Source organism: Muntiacus reevesi, chromosome 9 (assembly GCF_963930625.1).
Source record: "Muntiacus reevesi chromosome 9, mMunRee1.1, whole genome shotgun sequence".
Taxonomy (NCBI): domain Eukaryota; kingdom Metazoa; phylum Chordata; class Mammalia; order Artiodactyla; family Cervidae; genus Muntiacus; species Muntiacus reevesi.
Genome location: NC_089257.1, coordinates 88368699 through 88389209, shown reverse-complemented (window position 1 = coordinate 88389209; position 20511 = coordinate 88368699). Strand labels below are relative to the sequence as shown.

The window sequence follows — 20511 nt, the reverse complement described above, 5'->3', positions numbered from 1 at the left end:
TCATCTGACAGCACAGGGTTGCCACAAATTATCAAAAGTGCAATATCTGTGCAGTTTAATAGAATGAATTATGCCTTTAATGACTAATGATATGAACATTTCTTTTTTTTCTTTTTTTGCACATTTCTTAACGTGCTTATTTTCCATCTGTATATTTCATTGGCCAAATATTTCTTCTTGCCCTTTGGCTATTTTTTAGTTGGGTTGTTTGGGTTTTTTCAACCCATTGAGTTTCAAGAGTTCTTTATGTGAATCTTTTATCAGATTTCATTTGCAAGTATTTTCTTACAGGCCATAGCTTGTCTTTTCATCATCTTTACATGGTCTTTCACAAAGGAAAAGATTTTAGTTTTGGTAAAATTCAACCTATCATTTTTTTCCTCTATCTTATGGATTATACTTTTTTTGTCATATCTGAGAACTCATATTGACTAACCCCTAGTCACAAAGATTTCCTCCCATGATTTCTTTCTTCTAAAAGTTTTGTAGTTTAAATTTTTACCTTTAAATTTATGATGCATTTTGAGTTAATTTTTGTATAAAGGGTGATAGTTAGATCAAGGTTCACTTTTTTTTTTTGCTTGTGGATATCTATTTGTTTTAATATCATTTGCTTCAGTACTATTCTTTGAATTACTTTTGAACTTTGGTCAAAAATCAGTTGACTTTACTTGAGTGGGACTATTTGTTAGTTATAGATCCTTTTCCACTGATCTGTGTAGTCTTCACCAGTATCATACAGTCTTGATTACTGTAGCTATATAAGTCTTAAAATCAGGTAGACTGATACTTCTCACATTATTTTTCAAATTTGTGTTAGCTATTCGGCTTTCCTTATCATTCTATATATGTTTTGGAATAAAGTTATCTATGTTTTAGAAAAACCTGGGATTTTCTGGGATTTTGATAGGAATTGTATTAAACCAGTATAGTCAGTATGGGGAGAACTGACATACTATGGTGATTTTTCTAGCTCATGAATGTGGCATATCTTATGATGTATTTAGGTTTCATTGATTTCTTTGATTAGCATGTTGTAGTTTTCAGTGTATGAATCCTTGTACATGTTTTGTTAATTTTATACCTGTGAATTTCTCTTTCCCTCTCTCCCTTCTTTGGTATTGTAAGTAGTAGTATCTATTAAATTTTGGTTTCCATGTATTCATGGCTATTTTATAGAAAAACTGTTTTCTTGTGTTATTATATCCTTGGCATTGTTGAACATATTTTTGTGTGTGTGTGTGTGTGTGTGCACGCGCACGCGCGCGCACTCCGTCATGTTTGCCTCTTTGCAGCCCCATGGACTGTAGCCCACCAGGCTCTTCTGTCCACAGGATTTCCCAGGCAAGAATACTGAAGTGGGTTGCCATTTCCTCCTCCAGAGGATCTTCTCAACTCAGGCTTTGAACCCACATCTCTTATGACTCCTGCATTGGCAGGCAGGTTCTTTACCACTAGTGCCACCTGGGAAGCCTATATATACATGTATGTATTTACATATACAAATATGTATTTATATTTATATATACATATATTTTATCAAATACTTTTTCACAGACAAGTTTAAGATCTATAAATAGTTTATTTCTTCCTTTCAAATATGTATGCTTTGTATGGTATTTTCTTGCTTTGGTGTGCTGGCTAGAACTTCCAATATTATGATGAAAGGCAGTGGGAGGAGTGGATATCCTTGTCATTTTTTCTCATCTTAGAACATTCAGTTCCTTGTTGTTGTTCAGTTGCTAAGTCATGTCTGACTCTTTGTGACCTCATGGACTATAGCACGCCAGGCTTCCCTGTCCTTCACTATCTCCCAGACTTTGCTCAAACTCATGTCCATTGAGTCACTGGTGCCAGCCAGCTGTCTCATCTGCTATCACCCCCTTCTCTTCCTGCCCTCAATCTTTCCCAGAATCAGAGTCCTTTCCAGTGAGTCTGCTCTTCACCTCAAGTGGCCAAAATATTGGAGCTTCAGCATTTGTTGTTCCAGGATTGTTCAGGGTTGATTTCCTTTAGGATTGACTGGTTTGACCTCCTGTCCAGCTCTCTTACCCTTTAGTATATAGTGTTATCGATAAATTTTATTGTAGATGTTCTTTATCAGTTTGAGGAAGTTCTCTATTTCTTATTGGCTGAAGAGTTTTTCTCATTAATAGGTATTGGATTTTTAATGCTTTTACTGTGTTGATTTTCTTTCATAGCATCCTTCAAAGATGGATTACATCTATTGATACTTGAATATTGAAGTATTCTTACATCCCTGGATAAACCTATATGGTTGTAATATAAAATTTCTTTTGTTTATTGCTGAACTTTTAAAAAAATTTTTTCCATCATATTTATGAAGTTTATAGTTTGGGCATTTAGAAATTTATAGTTTGGGCATTTTTTTGGTAGTTTCTTTGGGATGCTACAGTAAAACTGACTTTATAAAATTAATTAAGAAGTATTCCCTCTTCTTTTATATTGTGGAAGAAACTATAGATTTAGTATCCATTCTTTAAACTTCTGGAAAACTTAATTTGTTTAATAGTAACGTAGCTGTTCAAATTTTATATTTCATTTTGAGTGAGTTGTTGTAATGTGTGCTTTTTGAGGAATTAGTCCATTTCATCTGTACTATCAAATTGTTATGTGAACAGTTATTTATATTAATAGTGCTGTCTTATCCTTTTGATGTTTACAAGGCCTATATTAATCCCTTGCTTCATTCCTTACATTAATAATTTGTGCTTTTTTTTCTTTTTCTTTGTCAATCTTGCTGTAGGTTGGTCTACTTTATTGAACTTTTCAAAGAATAAGCTCTTTGTTTCATTAGTTTTCTCTGCATTTTAAAATTTTTGATTTCATAGATATTTGCTCTTCATCATTTTATCTCTTTTGTATACACTGAGTTTATTTTGCTCTTTTTCTAGTTTTCTAAGATGTGAGTTTCGGTTATTGGTTTGAGACCTTTATTTCATAACATAGGCATTTATTGAGATTAAATTTTCTCTCAGCATTGTTACTAGCTACATCCCACACATTTAAATATGTTATATTTTTGATCCAATTAAATGTATCTTAAAAATAATTTCCCTTGAGACTTTCTCTTTGCCTCATGGATTGTTAGAAAGTGTGTTATTTCATTTCTAGATGAGGAGATTTTTTGTGTGTGGGGGTGGTAGATTTTAGTGTTAACTATTCTTAATTTCTAGTCCCACTTCATTGTGGCCATATAACATAGTAGGTGTGTGATTTCAATTCTTTTAAATCATTGGAAGTTTCTTTTTGTGAGTCAGAATATGGTCACCCTTAATATATGTTTCATAGGCGCTTAAAACTCATGTGTATTCTGTTGATTAGATTCTGTTGGTTGCTGGTGTTACCGAGTTCTTATGTATCATTGCTGACTTACTGTTTTCTTGTTCTTTTAATTTTAGGGAGAGAGGTGTTCAGGTCTCCAGCATTTTAGCTATAATAAATACTTTTGTGTGTTTTTTTCAGACCTGTCCTTTTTTGCTTCACATTATTTCAGCTCTTTTGTTTGATATACACACTTTGGTTTACCTGGTCTTCTTGGTGGATTGACCTTATGTGATATATCTCTCTGTCCCTGATACATTTTCTTGCTGAAGTCTACTCTATCTGATATTCATATAGCCCTACCTGTTTTCTCTTAATTCATGCTTGTATAGTATATCTATACAATCTATATCTTTCTTTATCCTTTGACTTCTAGGCTACTTGTATCATTCTGTTTGAAGTGACTTACTTGTAAGAAGGATAAAATTGGGGTAACAAAAACAAAAATCTCTGCTGTTCTCTGCCTTAAATTGATATATATATGTGGTGTGTGTGTGTGTGTGTGTGTGTGTGTGTACAGTTTACATTTAGTACAGTTGTTGATATTTTAGTTCTTAAGTCTGCTTTTTTGGTTGTTTGTTTTCTTTCTGTTTTTAATTTCTTTTTTTCCTGTCTTCCTGTGGGTTACTTGAACCGTTTTTAGGATTCCATCTTCCATTTTCATTTAGCTATAATGACTTTGTGTGTATCTCTTTGTATAGACCCTGTGGTGGTTGTTTTAAGTATTACATCACTTACATATTTTGTACATGCATTCAATCCTCCATAGCTACAGGTTCTGCATCCACAGATTGAAAGGACTGACCATACTTTGCCAGCCATTTTTTAAATTAATTTATTTTTTTATTGAAGGATAATTGCTTTAAAGAATTTTGTTTTCTGTCAAACCTCAACATGAATCAGCGATAGGTATACATATATCTCCTCCCCTCAGACCCTCCCTCCCATCTCCCTCCCCACCCCACCCCTCTAGGTTGACACAGAGCCCCTGTTTGAGTTTCCTGAGTCATACAACAAATTCCCATTGGCTGTCTTTTTTTACATATGGTAATATAAGTTTCCATTTTACTCTTGCCCTACATCTCACCCTCTCCTCCCTTCTCCCCATGTCTGTAAGTCTGTTCTCTATGTTTGTCTCTCCAGTGCTGCCCTGTAAATAAATTCTTCAGTACCATTTTTTTAGGTTCCGTGTATGTGCATTAGAATACAATATTTATCTTTCTCTTTCTGACTTACTTCACTCTGTAGGTTCTAGATTCATCCACATCATTAGGACTGATTCAGTGCATTCCTTTTTATGGCTAGGTAATATTCCATTGTGTATATATAGCACAACTTCTTTTATCCATTCATCTGTCAGTGGACATCTAGGTTGCTTCCATGTTCTACCTATTGTAAATAGTGCTGCATTGAACAATGGGGTAGATGTTTCTTTTTCAGTTTTGGTTTCCTCAGGGTAAATGCCTAGGAGTGGGATTGTTGGGTCATATGGTGGTTTTATTCCTAGTTTTTTAAGGAATCTCTATACCGTCTTCCATAGTGGCTGTATCACTTTGCATTCCCACCAACAGTGCAAGAGTGTTCCCTTTTCTCCACACCCTCTCCAGCATTTATTGTTTGTAGACCTTTTGGTGATGGCCATTCTGACCAGTGTGGGGCGATATCTCACTGTAGTTTTGATTTGCATTTCTCTAGTAATGAGCATGTGGAGCATCTTTTCATGTGTTTGTTAGCCATCTGTATGCCTTCTTTGGAGAAAATCTTAGGTTTTTTTTCCACTTTTTGATTGGGTTGTTTGTTTTTCTGGTTTTGAGTTGTATGAGCTTACTTGTATATTTTGGAAATTTATCCTTTGTCAGTTGTTTCATTTGCTGTTATTTTCTCCATTCTGAGAGTTGTTTTTTCACCTTGCTTATAGTTTCCTTTGCTGTGCAAAAACTTTTAAGTTTAATCAGGTCCCACTTGTTTACTTTTGTTTTTATTATCCATTACTCTAGGAGGGTGGGTCATAGAGAATCTTGCTTCTGCTTATGTTTTCCTCCAAGAGTTTTATAGCTTCTGATCTTCCATTTAGGTCTTTAATCCATTTTGAGTGTATCTTTGTGTATGGTGTTAGGAAGTGCTCTGATTTCATTCTTTTACATGTATCTGTCCAGTTTTCGCAGCACCATTTACTGAAGAGGCTGTCTTTCCCCATTTTATATTCTTGCCTCCTTTGTCAAAAATAAGGTACCTGTAGGTGTGTGGGTTTATTTCTGGCCTTTCTATCTTGTTTCCTTGGTCTGTATTTCTGTTTTTGTGCCAGTGCCATATTGTCTTGATGACTGTAGCTTTGTAGTATAATCTGAAGTCAGGAAGGTTGATTCCTCCAGCTCCATTCTTATTTCTCAATACTGCTTTGGCTATTTGGGGTCTTCTGTGTTTCCATATGAATTGTAATTTTCTGTCCTAGTTCTATGATAGATGTCATTGGTAATTTAATAGGGAGCACATTGAATCTGTAGATTGCCTTTGGTAGTATAGACATTTTCACATATTGATTCTTTCTGCCCAGCAATGTGGAATATGATGCATCTGTGGAGTTTGGTATTAGATGGGATACAGTGCCTTGGAAGCAGCCCCCTTTGGTTACCAAGGGACCAAGGTATATAATATATATGTGTGCATGCTTCTCTGGTGGCTCAGTAGTCAAGAATCTGCCTGCCATGCAGGAGACACAGGTTCAATTCCTGGGCTGTGATGTTCCTCTGGAGAAGGATATGGCAACCCACCCCAATATTCTTGCCTGGGAAATCCCATGAACAGAGGAGCCTGGCAGGATACAGTCCATGGGGTTGCAGAAAAGTCAGAAAGAACTTAAGATCTAAACAACAACAATGTAATATATACTTTGTAATTGTTCATTAAAGCTTTTCCAAGATCAGTTCAGTCGCTCAGTCGTGTCCAACTCTGCAACACCATGGACTGCAGTACATAAGGCATCTTGTCCATCCCCAATTCCTGGAGCTTGCTTAAACTCATGTCCATTGAGTCAGTGATGCCATCCAACCATCTCATCTTCTGCCATCCCCTTCTCCTCCTGCCTTCAGTCTTTCCCAGCATCAGGGTCTTTTCTGGTGAGTCAGTTCTTCACATCAGGTGGCCAAAGTACTGGAGCTTCAGATTTAGCATCAGTCCTTCCAGTGAATACTCAGGATTGATTTCCTTTAGGATTAACTGGTTTGATCTCCTTGCAGTCCAAGGGACTCTCAAGAATCTTCTCTAATACCACAGTTCAAAAGCATCAATTCTTCAGCGCTCAGCCTTCTTTATAGTCCAACTCTACATCCGTACATGACTAAAGGAAAAACCATAACTTTGACACATGGTACTGACTAAATGTTAGCTCTTGTTATCATCATATATGTCCTTCTTATTCAGAATGACCTTAAATTGTCATGGTTACTTTGACTAGTACATTTATATTTGGATCTTTTGAGCAATAAGATACTTTGTGAGCTTTCATTTAATATTAAAAATCCAGGGTCAAAATAGTATTGAAAATACCAGGGACTTTGAGTGAAGCAAGCATAGTTCTGTTAGTTTTGTGTCTGAATCTTATTGTTTAATCTTGGCTTCAGTTTCCCATTTTGGAAAACTAATTTTTAATCTTAAAGGATTATAAATATTGAATAAATCAGCCATAGAGTTACACGTATTCCCCATCCCGATCCCCCCTCCCACCTCCCTCTCCACCCTACTCCTCAGGGTCTTCCCAGTGCACCAGGCCCGAGCACTTGACTCATGCATCCCACCTGGGCTGGTGGTCTGTTTCACCATAGATAATATACATGCTGTTCTTTCAAAACATCCCACCCTATGACAAAACCCATTGAAATGTTGTGAAGTGATTGGCCTCCAACTAATAAAATGATATTAAAAAAAAAATATTGAATAAAATAGCTCTATAAATTGCTAATTATAAATTCTAATACTGTCAGGTCTGTTATATCACAAACTATGAAATTTGAGTCTCTAATCATTCATTTATTTATTAATGTTTACATGTTAATAGGAATGGGAGTTTTACCAGATAGTATTTTTCTCTAGTTTATTGCTTTAAAGGTCCAAAAAGATCTGCATTGATAGGGATGTAAGTTCTTAATTCCCCTTCATGGATCACAGTCTTGTTGTGGTGAAGGGGCTAGCGTAACTCAATTAAGATATGAGCCAGGCCATGCAGGGTCACCTAAGATGGATGGATCATAGTGAATAGTTCTGATAAAGCGTGGTCCAGTGGAGGAGGGAGTGGCACCCCACTCTAGTATTCTTGATGTGAGAACCCCATGAACAGTATGAAAAGGCAAAAAGATATGAAACCAAAAGATGAGTCCTCCAGGTCAGAATGTGTCCAGTGGGCTACTGGGGAAGAGCACAGGGTAATTACTAATAGCTCCAGTAAGAATGAAGTGGCTGGGTCCAAGAGGAAACGACAGCCAGTTGTAGACCTCTCTGGTGGTGACAGTAAGTCCGATGAACAGTATATTGCTTAGGAACGTGGAATGTTAGGACCATCAGTCAAGGTAAATTGGACATGATCAAGTCAACAAGAGAGTCTGAAATGCAGTACTTGGGTGCAGTCTCAAAAATAATAGGATGTTCTCGGTTTATTTCCAAGGGAGACCAATATTATAGCAATCCAAATCTGTGCCCCAGCCACTAATGCTGAAGAGCTGAAGTTGACCAGTCTGTGAAGACCTACAAGACTTTCTAGAACTCACACCAAAAAAAAGATGTCATTCTCATCACTGGAGATTGGAATGCAAAAGTAGGAAGTCAAGAGATACCTGAAGTAACAGGCAAGTTTGGCCTTGGAGTGCAAAATGAATCAGAGCAAAGGCTGACAGTTTTGTTAAGACATGCTCATAGCATACACCCTCTTCCAACAACACAAGAGATGACTCTACACATGGACATTACCAAATGGTCAGTAACTAAGGCAGATTGATTATATTCTTGGCAGCTGAAGGTGGAGAAGCTCTATACATACAGCAAAAGCAAGACTTGGAGCTAACTGTGGCTAGATCATGAGCGCCTTATTGCAAAATGCAGGCTTAAATACAAGAAAGTAGGAAAAGCTACTAAGCCCAGTGAGGTATGACCTAAATCAAATCTTTTATGATTATATGGTGGAGGTGACAAATAGATTCAAGGGATTAGGTCTGGTAGGTAGAGTACCTGAAGAACTATGGACAGAAGTTCATAGCGCTGTACAGGAGGCAGAGACTAAAACCATCCCAGAGAAAAAGAAATGCAAGAAGGCAAAGTGGTTGTCTGAGGAGGCTATACAAAAAGAAGCGAAAGGCAAAGGAGAAAGGGAAAGATATACCTAACTGAATGCAGAGTTCATGAAAATAGCAAGGAGGGTTAAGAAGACCTTCCTAAATAAAGTGCAAAGAAATAGAGGAAAACAATCGAATGGAAAGGAAATCTTGGCAAGAAAATTGGAGGTATCAAGGGCCCATTTCATAGAAGGATGGGTACAATAAAGGACAAAAATGGTAAGGGCATTACAGAAACAGAAGAGATTAAGAAGGGGTGGCAAGAATACGCAGAACTATACATAAAAGATCTTAGTGACCCAGATAACCACAATGGTGTGATCACTCACCTAGAATCAGAACAGACATCCTGGAGTGTGAAGTGAAGTGGGCCTTAGGAAGCATCACTATGAACAAAGCTAGTGGAGGTGATGGAATTCGAACTGAGCTATTTCAAATCCTAAAAGTTGATGTTGTCAAAGTGCTGCACTCAACATGTCAGCAAATTTGAAAAACTCGGCAGTGGCCTCAGGACTGGAAAAGGTCAGTTTTCATTGCAATCCCAAAGAAGGGCAAGCCAAAGAAGATTCAGACTACTGTACAGATGTGCTTATTTCACATGCTAATAAGGTTCTGCTCAAAATCCTTCAAGGTAGGCTTCATTAGTACATGAACTGAGAACTTCCAGATGTACAAGCTGCATTTAGAAAAGGCAGAGGAGCCAGAGATCAAATTGCCAGCATTCATTGGATCATGCAGAAGGCAAGGGAATTCCAGCAAAAAGAAAACCCCACATATTTTTTCTTTGACTATGTTAAAGCCTTTGACTATGTAGATCACAACAAGCTGTTGAAAATTCTTATAGATATGGGAATAACAGACCACCTTACCTGTCTCCTGCGAAACCTATATGCAGGTCAAGAAGCAACAGTTAGAACGAGTCATGGAACAACTAACTGATTTAAATTTGTGAAAGGAACAGGACAAGTCTGTATGTCTCTCTGGTTATTTAACTTCTATGCAGACTACATCATAGGAAGTGGTGGCCTGGATGACTTACAAACTGAAATCAAGATTCCCTGGAGAAACATCAACAACTTCAGATAATGATTACAACAATCTAAATTAAGCACTTTTTATTGTTATTCTTCAGTCAAAAGTTGACTGAACAACTACCACTCTTAATGGCAGAAAGTGAAAAGGAACTAAAGAGCCTCTTGATGAAGGTGAAAGGGGAGAGTGAAAAAGCTGGCTTGAACTCAACATTCAAAAAACCTAAGAACATGGCTTCTGGTCCCATCACTTCATGGCAAATAGAAGGGGAAAAAGTAGAGGCAGTGACAGGTTTTATTTTCTTGGGCTCCAAAATCTCTGTGGACTGAGACTGCAGCCATGAAATGAAAAGATGCTTGCTGCTTGTAAGAAAAGCTGTCACAAACCATGTCAGCATATTAAAAAAGCAGAGACATCACTTTGCCAACAAAGGATGTCTAGACAAAGCTACGGTTTTTCTAGTAGTCATGTCCCGATGTGAGAGCTGGACCATAAAGAAGCCTGATCACCGAAAAATTGATGCTTTTAAATTGTGCTGGAGAAGACTCCTGAGAGTCCCTTGGACAGCAAGGACGTCAAGCCAGTCAATCCTAAAGGATATCAGTCCTGAATATTCATTCAGACCGATGTTGAAGCTGAAGCTTCAATACTTTGGCCACCTGATGGGAGAGCTAACTCACGAGAAACAGCACTGATGCTGGGAAAGATTGACAGCAGGAACAGAAATGGGCAGCAGAGGATGAGTTGGTTAGGTATCATCACCGACTCACTGCATTTGAATTTGAGCAAAGTAAGTCCGCGAGATAGTGAAGGACAGGGAAGTCTGGAGTTCTGTATTCCATGTGGTTGCAAAGTGTCAGATTCAACTTTTGACTGAAGAATAACAATAAAAAGTGCTTAATTTAGATTGTTGTAATCATTATAAAAATTTTTCCTCCACTTTTCCCCCTTTCTTCTCAGTGTATTTGCATGCTTAAATTTCTCCCATCTAAGCAAAACAAAATTCCTAAGAATATACATGGTCCTCTTGTTCCAACCTCACTGAACTTAAAAAAAACTTTATATAAAATATGTTCATTATCCTCTCTTAAAACCACTATAATCTGGCCTCTCCCTATCCCACCCTCAAACCATTAGTGACTTCTTTTCAGTCCTTACCTAAACTTTTTCAGCCTTTGATTATATGGGAACTACTTCATTTTTGAAATTCTCCTCCTATGGCTTCCACCATCTCTCCCAATTAGTTTTCCTCCATTTCTCTCCCTGTTCTTTTTATGTTTTTTCTCATTTCTAGAACTTTTTCACCTGTGTCTTCTGTGATTTTTAGTTATTAGAAAAAGAGGAAAAACATACATATTTTATAAACATAGTTTTATAGGTGACTTAAGAAGTATGCCTTGTGAGGTAAGAAATTAACATTGAAACAATAGCCATATATAATTATTGGTAGAAAGATTTCATACCCTGCTCTAACTTGGAATATGTTTTTATCCTAGATCAGATGTTACCAACATTCTTTTTTGTTGTTGTTTTGTTTGGCTGCAACATAAGGCTTGGGGAAATCTTAGTTCCTCACCAAGGATTGAACCCAGGACCCAGCAGTGAAAGCAGAGTCTTAACCACTGGACTACTAGGGAATTAACCTCAACAGTCTTAAGTAAAGATTTGCACCATTCTGATGATTTTCTCTGTAGCCCACTCTAACTTGGAATATTCTTTTGCATCCTAGATTTGATATTATCAACATTCTTAAGATTTGCACTGTTTGCACTGTTGTGATGACTTGGCACTGGGTGCCCAGACATTTGGTCAGATGGTTATTCTGGGTATGTCTCTGAGGGTGTTTCTGGATAAGATTAACACTTGAGTAGATAGACTGGATAAATTATTGCAACTTCTAATGCATGTGGGCCTCATCCAGTCAATTGAAGACCTGAATAGAACATTAGCCATTTCCTGCCTTTGGCCTTGAACTGAAAAACAATCTCTTCCTAGGTTTCCAGCCTGCCAGCTTTCAGAGTAGAATTGACACCATCAGCTGTCCTGGTTCTTAGGCCTTCGGATTCAAAGTGAAACTACACCATTGGCTGTTCTGAGTCTCTGACTAGCCAACCTTAATCTTAGGACCTCACAACTTTGTGAGCCAATTATGTGTATGTATATGCATATATGCTATATTTACATACATGCACATACATATACACACACAACCCACACTGATATAGCACATATCAGTTCAGTTCAGTCGCTCAGGCGTGTCCGACTCTTTGCGACCCCATGAATCGTAGCACGCCAGGCCTCCCTGTCCATCACCAACTCCCGTTTACTCAAACTCATGCCCATCGAGTCAGTGATGCCATCCAGCCATCTCATCCTCTGTCGTCCCCTTCTCCTTCTGCCCCCAATCCCTCCCAGCATCAGGGTCTTTTCCAATGAGTCAACTCTCCGCGTGAGGTGGCCAAAGTATTGGAGCTTCAGCATCAGTCCTTCCAATGAACACCCAGGACTGATCTCCTTTAGGATGGACTGGTTGGATCTCCTTGCAGTTGAAGGAACTCTCAGGAGTCTTCTCCAACACCACAGTTCAAAAGCATCTATTTTTCAGTGCTCAGCTTTCTTCACAGTCCCAACTCTCAACTCTCTCATTCATACATGACCACTGGAAAACCATAGCCTTGACCAGACAGACGTTTGTTGGCAAAGTAATGTCTCTGCTTTTTAATATGCCATCTAGGTTGGTCATGACTTTTCTTCCAAGGAGTAAGCGTCTTTTAATTTCATGGCTGCAGTCACCATCCGCAGTGATTTGGGAGCCCCCAAAAATAAAGTCTGACACTGTTTCTGCTGTCTCCCCATCTTATCTCCCATGAGGTGATGGGACCAGATGCCTTGATCTTAGTTTTCTGAATGTTAAGCTTTAAGCCAACTTTTTCACTCTCCTCTTTCACTTTCATCAAGAGGCTTTTCAGTTCCTCTTCACTCTCTGCCATAAGGGTGGTGTCATCTGCATATCTGAGGTTATTGATAGTTCTCCCGGCAATCTTGATTCCAGTTTACCAGTAGTTTTATATATATAACAAATAGGCTTATAGCCAAATATATGGCCTATTGGTTTTTTTTCTCTGAAGAACTCTAATACAACTGTTTTCTGTCTTACGTTTCTTTGGAACTGCTCCCAAACCTCTAATTATCTTTCTCCCTTTATGACACTTCATTCTTTGTGTTTGTTTGTAAGCTCAATTATATTGACAACAAATATTCTCAGTTCTTTTCCTCAAAATGGCAGGCTCTCTTCCTTTACTTTTGAGAATATCTGCCAGATACCCAAGATAGAATAGTCATAATGTGTCTGTTATTTGACGTTCCTTATAAATGGTAGCTGCATCTGTGCTTTTCCTCAAGACGGTGTAGTTCTTGGGCCATAGCAGAAGTGCTGTATATGGACTTCCCATTTTGTCACACGGAATTAAGAAGATGTATCCTTAAGGAGCAAGCTTTAATAAAATCCGGAATTTTTAGCACTTTACTAAGGACAATTTTAAGTGAAGTTGACTTTTCCCCCCTTCTGAGTGCTTGGGTTGAATAATACAATAAATAGGTGTATTCCTTGATGGTAGCAATTTCATTCACATTTCTTTTGTTCCATTAGTGCAAGTGTCAGAATAGTGAGAAAAGTAACTACTTAATGTTTGTATGAAAATAGTTTTAACTTCACAGACTCCTGAGAAGGTTTCAGGGAGTCTTGGTAGTCCATGGGCTAGAGAAACAGTTGGAGATGCTGTCTCACAGAATAGACGTGGTTGCTGATGACGAATTTGGGTGATACTTGACCTTCTTTCTCTCCCTTTTTGTGATTTTTTTTCATGATTTGTCAGCAACTGCAGTTCCATCAGATGCTTGTAGCATCTCTAAAGGAGAGTGGCAGAACAAATTCACCATTTGTTCCTTCATATTGTGTGTCTTGCATCTGCTTTGTTTGATCTTAGAAATTTGAAACCAGTAATGTCCTTTGAGACTTTATTTCCTAGATGGCAACAGTAAGGTTCTAAGATTTGGGGGTCAGAGAGAAAACAATAGCAACCTGGAAACAAAGCTTTGACCTAGCTAGAGTAAAACCGTAACTATTGGCATTCACATTTAGAGCCATTCCTTGAATATGTTTTTTTCCAGAGCTATTTCTCATCATTACTGTGCCTTCCAACTTGTAAGGAGCAGATTTGGAATTTTCCTAGATTCAGATTTACAACATTTGGTAATAACATCGAATCTGTGAGGCACTCAGAAAGTGAGGCATTCTGTCAGAATCAGAAGCAATTCTACTTCCCAAGACCTGTAATCACCCAATTTGAAACTCTTTGCATACTGGCAATATATTAAAGCATGTGTAGCATGCACAGAAGTGAAAATGAAAATTTACTACAGGAATCCTCAATTTATTATATGTCATGATCCTGTACCTAAATTTGCAGAATGGGGCATCCATTTTTTATACCCTTAAAGATACTGTTTTTGAAAGTTTCCCTTTTTTCATCTCTACCTATTTGACTTCCATATTCTTTCATTTCCACAGAAGTTCACTCCCACCTTCATTCTTAATATATCTCCCTCCTTATAGTTACTCAGAACACTGCTCACAAAATGACTGCAGGTAACTTATTTTTCCAATACTTACTGCAAATTGCGTCATATTACTGCCTCCTGCACATGCGTGCACATGCACTCTTAACACAGGCACATTATTTTACAGTACATCAGCTAGTCAGTAACTTTCTGTGATGATGAAAATACTCCTTATTTGCTATATAATACAATACACTACAGTAACCATTAGCCACATGTAATAGTGTTCTCCAGAGAAACAGAGCCAGTTGGAGGGAAGATAGATAGATTGATGTACTCTGTAGAGTACATGGCCTATATGCTCATGGAATCTGAGCAGTCCTAACATCAAAAAACTGGTTCTAGTAGTAAAACTAGCAGTAAAGTTGTAATCCAAGTTTTAGTACAAAGGAAGAAGTCTGATACTCCAACTCAAACACAGTCTGGCAGAGAGAAAAAATTCTTTCATTCTGGACCTTTTGTTCTTTGCAGGTCTTTAATGGATTCAGTGAGTTCCACTCACATTAAGTAAAGCAACCTGCTTTCCTCAGTCTGCTAATTCAGATGTTAATCTCATTCAAAGACACCTTCACAGACATACCCAGATACAATGTTTAGCCAAATATCTGTGCACATCCATGGCCCAATTAAGTTGACATATAAAAGTAACCATCATATTACATATAGCTACTGACTACTTAAAATATGGCTAGACCAAGGAACTAAACTTTTAATTTTTATTTAATTTTAAATAGTTTAAATGCAAATTAGTATACATGGGTAATGCTTGCATTTTGGATAACACAGAGATGATTGTCTCAGTCTTAGAATGAAGCTTTGATTGATGTTGTAGGACAATTCAGACTACTTCTCCAGCGTCTAGCTTTCACTTGGGCTTGAAACTCCTCCTCTGGAACACAGCTACCATGTAAGAAGTCTAGCTACCCTGAGACTGCCATGCTATGAGGAAGTATTAAGCCAGTCACATGGATAGAGTGCATCAAGAGGGAGAGAGAGCCCTGTCTGTTCTAGCTGTCCATCCCATCTGAAGGAGATGTGAGTGAGGAAATCGTACTGGACCTCTCACCCAGGTTAATTAGGCCTTGGTGAGCTGCCACCTGACCCTGACCCAATCAGGCCTTCAGCCAGAGCTGCCACCTGACTGACCATATGAAAGCCTGCAAATAAGCAGCTGCATCTAACCCTGCAGAACCATAAGAGAATAAGTTGTCTTAAGCCACTAACTTTTGAGGTGATTTGCAAAGCAATAAATAACCAGAAAGAAGTATGGTAAGGAATCAAGGTTTCCTATTTCTCTGACTCACCTAGATCCCAGTCTTACTGTCTTTCTGTTTCCTACTTTCTTGCTTTTTGTGCTATAAACTTTTATGCTCAAAACTAAATTTGCGGTTTGGGAAAGTCACAGTTAATCTGACCTTCAACTCTCTTGGATTTCTGACCTCGTTTAAAAGGCTTTCCTGCTTTCAAATAGGAGCGCTTGAACCAATGTTGACTTTTCTTTCCTTACTAAAGGCTATATAACCAGTTAATTTAACAGCTTTTTGTTTTTCAACCAGTTGTTTTTTAAAAGTGTAATCCCAGAAGACATATACCTGTGCTTCAATATCAACATTTTGACATCTGATTTGCTACCAGAAGGAAAAGGATGGGAGCGGAGAGGGGTGTGTTGGATAGATACTCAAATGATACCTGCTTATAAAAGCAATACCTCTTATATGTAACAAGGCTAGACATGTAGTCAGATTGTATGTCAATTTTTAATACAACTTGTAATTGTACTATTTAATGCAATTATATAGCCTTGAACTTTATCCCTAAATAACATACTTTTTATTTCAGTAAGCTCAATATTTATAAAATTTAAAAGGAATTTACTGTTAAATGTCATGAAAACAAGTGTGTGGGACAAGATTTACCATTATGATTGTTTTTAATGAGCATTTTTTTTGTGATTTACACTAAGAGGGCAAATTTTAGATCTGAAAATTCATTAAGACTCTGCTAAATCAGTGATTTGTTTTTTTTCCTTCTAGTTCTAAGAACAGATAGAAGTGGCTATGGATAATTCATATGATTTCAATCAAAAAGGCTCATGTAATGGAATTCCATCTGAGAAGAAAAACAACTTCCTTGTGTCAGAAGATCATGGACAGAAAATCTTAAGTATACTACAGAATTTTCGAGAACAAAATATCTTTTATGATTTCAAAATAATCATGAAAGATGAAATAATCCCATGTCATCGTTGTGTGTTAGCAGCATGCAGTGACTTTTTCAGGTACTTTACCTTGTCTATCTATCCCTCAGACTTTATGATACCACTAATTAAGTTATTTTTATGACTGTAATTCAATTTTTCCCCCTACAGAGCATGGAATAGTAATCTTTAATACTTAAAAAGAGATACTTAGAACCTAGATTAACAAATGATATTTTTTAATATGAAAATATAAGACTACCTTTTTAAAATCTCAATTCTTCCCAGGCTAGAATTTCCCAGAGTTAAACACTAATCCTTATTGTTCTGGGGGAAAAAGTTGTTTTGATGTGGGGTCAGTTTTGTTTGGAAGGTCCCCTGCACTGTATAATTTGGCAAAAGAGGAAAGGATAGACTGAGCAGAAATGGAAGCCAAGCTCAAAGAAAACGAGGCATCTGAGAAAAAATTACATTTTGGACATGGGTTGTATCCCATGGATTGTCCAGGGAAGAGGGACTCTAACGTGGAGAGTTTCTCTTCTCTTTAGCCTGGATTGTCCTAAAATGGGGAAAACTTCCAGAGCCATTTCTGGAGAGCACTCAACTTCTTCTGATTCTAATTCTGAGTATAATTCGGTTCCCTAAGTAGATCATCCTACAAGGAATGCATTAGTCATAACACTGTTAGAATCCATTATGATGACAATGGGTTTCTGATTCTTTGTGGTTAAGGGTCAGACACATGACCTTAATATTGTGGTAACTGTATGAAGGTAATACCTCTGAGACCTATTCATCAGACAGGCAAACCTCTCTTGCTGACATCCTAACCTTCAGCCCTCCTAGTCATACTTTAATAAACTTAAATCCTAATTGCAGTATTTTGCATTAAGTTCAGTTTTAGAAGCAATTCTAAGTAAGCAGAGTTTAAATCTCTAACAAACTTGATAAAAAAGAGCAAGGTATAAGATATAAAAACATCTAGATACAAGTTAACTTATACTGGTTTTAATCCTTAATTTAACTCTTGTTTTACTACCAACATATAATTAAACCATACCCTTATTGCTCAAGATTAAATCTTATAGGTTGTGCTTCATTCAGCAAGTTTATTGATAGCTACTACTCACTAAACACTTTTTTTTCACCTTTTTTCTTTTTGATTGCCCTATGTGGCATGTGGGATCTTAGTTCCCTGACCAGGAATCGAACTGTGCCCTCTGCATTGGAAGCGTAGAGTCTTATCCACATGACCACCAGTGGAAGTCACTAAACACCAGTTTCTCTAGGGTTTCCTGCTTTGAATTTGAGAGCAGTGGCTCAGTACTACGTCACAGTTTACTGAGGACAAGAGGAACTACACCTTTTACTAGCTTTTTGCCTAACTAGACTATATGTCTTTATGTATTCTTTTCATTTCTTCTCTCAGGTAACCTAAGTTATTCTTCTTCAGCCTCCACTGGGGCCCTAACTGGCCTTATGCTCGCCCATTTTCAGGTTCCAGTAGTTTCTTTCCACCTCCCTTTGAATTCAGTTTTTCTTCCAAGGAACTCTTTTTGTTCCCTTATCCTTCATATCACCTCTTCATTAGAGAAAGCAGTACAGTATAATAGGTAAGTATTTGGCCTCTTAATGCACATGCCCTAAATCTAAATTCCAGATCCACCACTTATTAGACTGAACTTAGGTAACTTAGCCTCTTTATGCTTCAGTTTCTTTATTTGTAAAAAAATTGCTAAGCTAAGTCACTTCAGTTGTGTCCAACTCTGTGCGACCGCATCCCTGGGATTCTCCAGGCAAGAACACTGGAGTGGGTTGCCATTTCCTTCTCCAGTGCATAAAAGTGAAAAGTGAAAGTGAAGTCACTCAGTCGTGTCTGACTCTTCGCGACCCCATGGACTGCAGCCTACCAGGCTCCTCCGTCCATGGGATTTTCCAGGCAAGAGTACTGGAGTGGGGTGCCATTGCCTTCTCCTGTAAAAACAAATTAGGATAAGACAAAAGGACCTAGTTCATAAAGTAATTAATGAGAGTTGAATGAAATAACATATATGCAATGATTAGGTCAGTCTTCCCTGATGTCTTGGTGGTAAAGAACCCACCTGCCAATGCAGGAAAGACAGGTTCAATCCCTCGGTGGGGAAGATCCTGTGAAAAAGGAAATGTCAACCCAGTCTAGTATTCCTGCCTGGGAAATCCCATGGACAGAGGAGCCTGGTGGGCTATGGTCCATGGGGTTGCAGTGAGTCAGACACTACTCACCTATTACATAGAGACTAAATAACAACAATTGATTAGTGTCCACTACTTTCAGTTATTATTATTGAATTAAACTGTTATTAAGCTGAATTTATTATTATTTATTATTATTATCATTAGCTGAATTGTTTTAGCTGAAATTATTTCCAAATCTAGTCAAAAAATGGAAGTAATTTGGTTTGAACATGCAGTCTTATTTCCTTATAAAGTTTTCGTGTTAACAAAATAAGAAGTTCATGTGAGTATTTGAATTGGCAGTCCTCTACTCTTTATGTTGGAGTTATGCCTACTGCTTAGCTTTTTAGGGATCTGTTTTCAATTTTTTAAAATTATTGTTAAAAAAATGTTTTTTAAAATTTGTACCTGTTCTGAAGTAAAACAAATGATGGTTTTATAATGACCTGAATCTTTTATGATATATAATATTTTACTAAATGAGTATATAGTTCACATAAAAACGTGTTCAAAAGTAGTTAGAAGGTCTATATAATTTACACTCTTGTAGCTAAGGCCACTAATTCATAATTTTGTGTTATGATCAAACTCACTGGAGTATTGGGCTATAAACTTACAGGAATTTGGGGGTATATAAAATTAAACATAGCAGAAAAGTACACAGTGCATGGTAAATGCCCTTTATAATGATTTTGGAAAATGAAAATTATGATTGAAATGTAAAGTCCCTGGAGACAAGATTCAAAAGGAAGCACACTATTGTATAACCAGCTTATGATAACACAGTAAATTTGAGATAGAAGTTAATACTTTAAAGATGAATAGGATGAAGTATAGAAATATGATATTACATATGTCTTCTCAGAGACAATGTGGAAGCTGATGGTAAATTAGAAATGCATACGATTTTAGAAAACTTTTTCCTTAAAATGATAGTAACAGCTAATATGCTCAGTGCTCAGTTGCTATGCAACCCCATGGTCTGTAGCTCTCTAGGCTCCTCTGTCCATGGAGTTTTTCAGCAAGAATACTAGAGTGGGTTGCCATTTCCTACTCTGATAACAGCTAATATTTTGCATCAGTTAGGTTAGTTGTTCCTCTCATAACTTGGTGGCATAGGTACTCCTGGTATCCTCATTTTCAGAAGAATTGGAAGTATGATTAAGTTGTTACCTCCCCAAGGTCACACAGTTATTAATAAGGCAGCCCTGTTCTAGAGGCCACGCTCTTATTATTAACTTAAACTGACTACAAATATCTTAATAATCTAATATGATTATCACCACAGGTTAATGTTTCTAAGTTGATCACATTATTGAAATATCCTGCACAATGTGGAACATGTATAAATTTTTGTAACCATGTTTATTTGTTATTATATTAGGAAGTATTGAATATCCTTAGTAGAAAGGGGCTTTATCATCATTTTCCTAAGGAGTGTTCTGTATTTGGAAGCCTCCTCATATTTTTCAAGTGGACACTAGTGTTTCTTTAGTAGCTTTAGTTACTCTCTAGAATAGGCTTTAATAATGAAATTTAGTTTTCCCCCAGAGTACTACTTGGGGGCTTCTCTCATAGCTCAGATGGTAAAGAATCCACCTGCAGTGCTGGAGATGTGGGTTTGAAACCTGGGTTGGGCAGATACCCTGGAGGAAGAAATGGCAACCCATCCCAATATTCTTACCTGGGACATCCCATGGACAGAGGAGGCTGACGGGCTACCGTCCATGGAGTTGCAGAGAGTTTAACACACTAACCAATTAAGCGTGCCTGCAGAGTAGT

The 20511-nt window shown here is 37.4% G+C and overlaps 1 protein-coding gene across 1 annotated transcript in view; it reads left to right on the top strand.

Annotated features, from left to right (window-relative positions):
* The window catches only part of KBTBD3 (kelch repeat and BTB domain containing 3), a 56481-nt gene that overhangs the window by 27627 nt on the left and 8343 nt on the right, over positions 1-20511 (top strand). Inside the window, exon 2 of the mRNA XM_065944204.1 lies at positions 16352-16596. Within this exon, the coding sequence (XP_065800276.1) occupies positions 16376-16596 (221 nt within the window). The 5' untranslated portion in view covers positions 16352-16375. The remainder of the gene's footprint in view (positions 1-16351; positions 16597-20511) is intronic.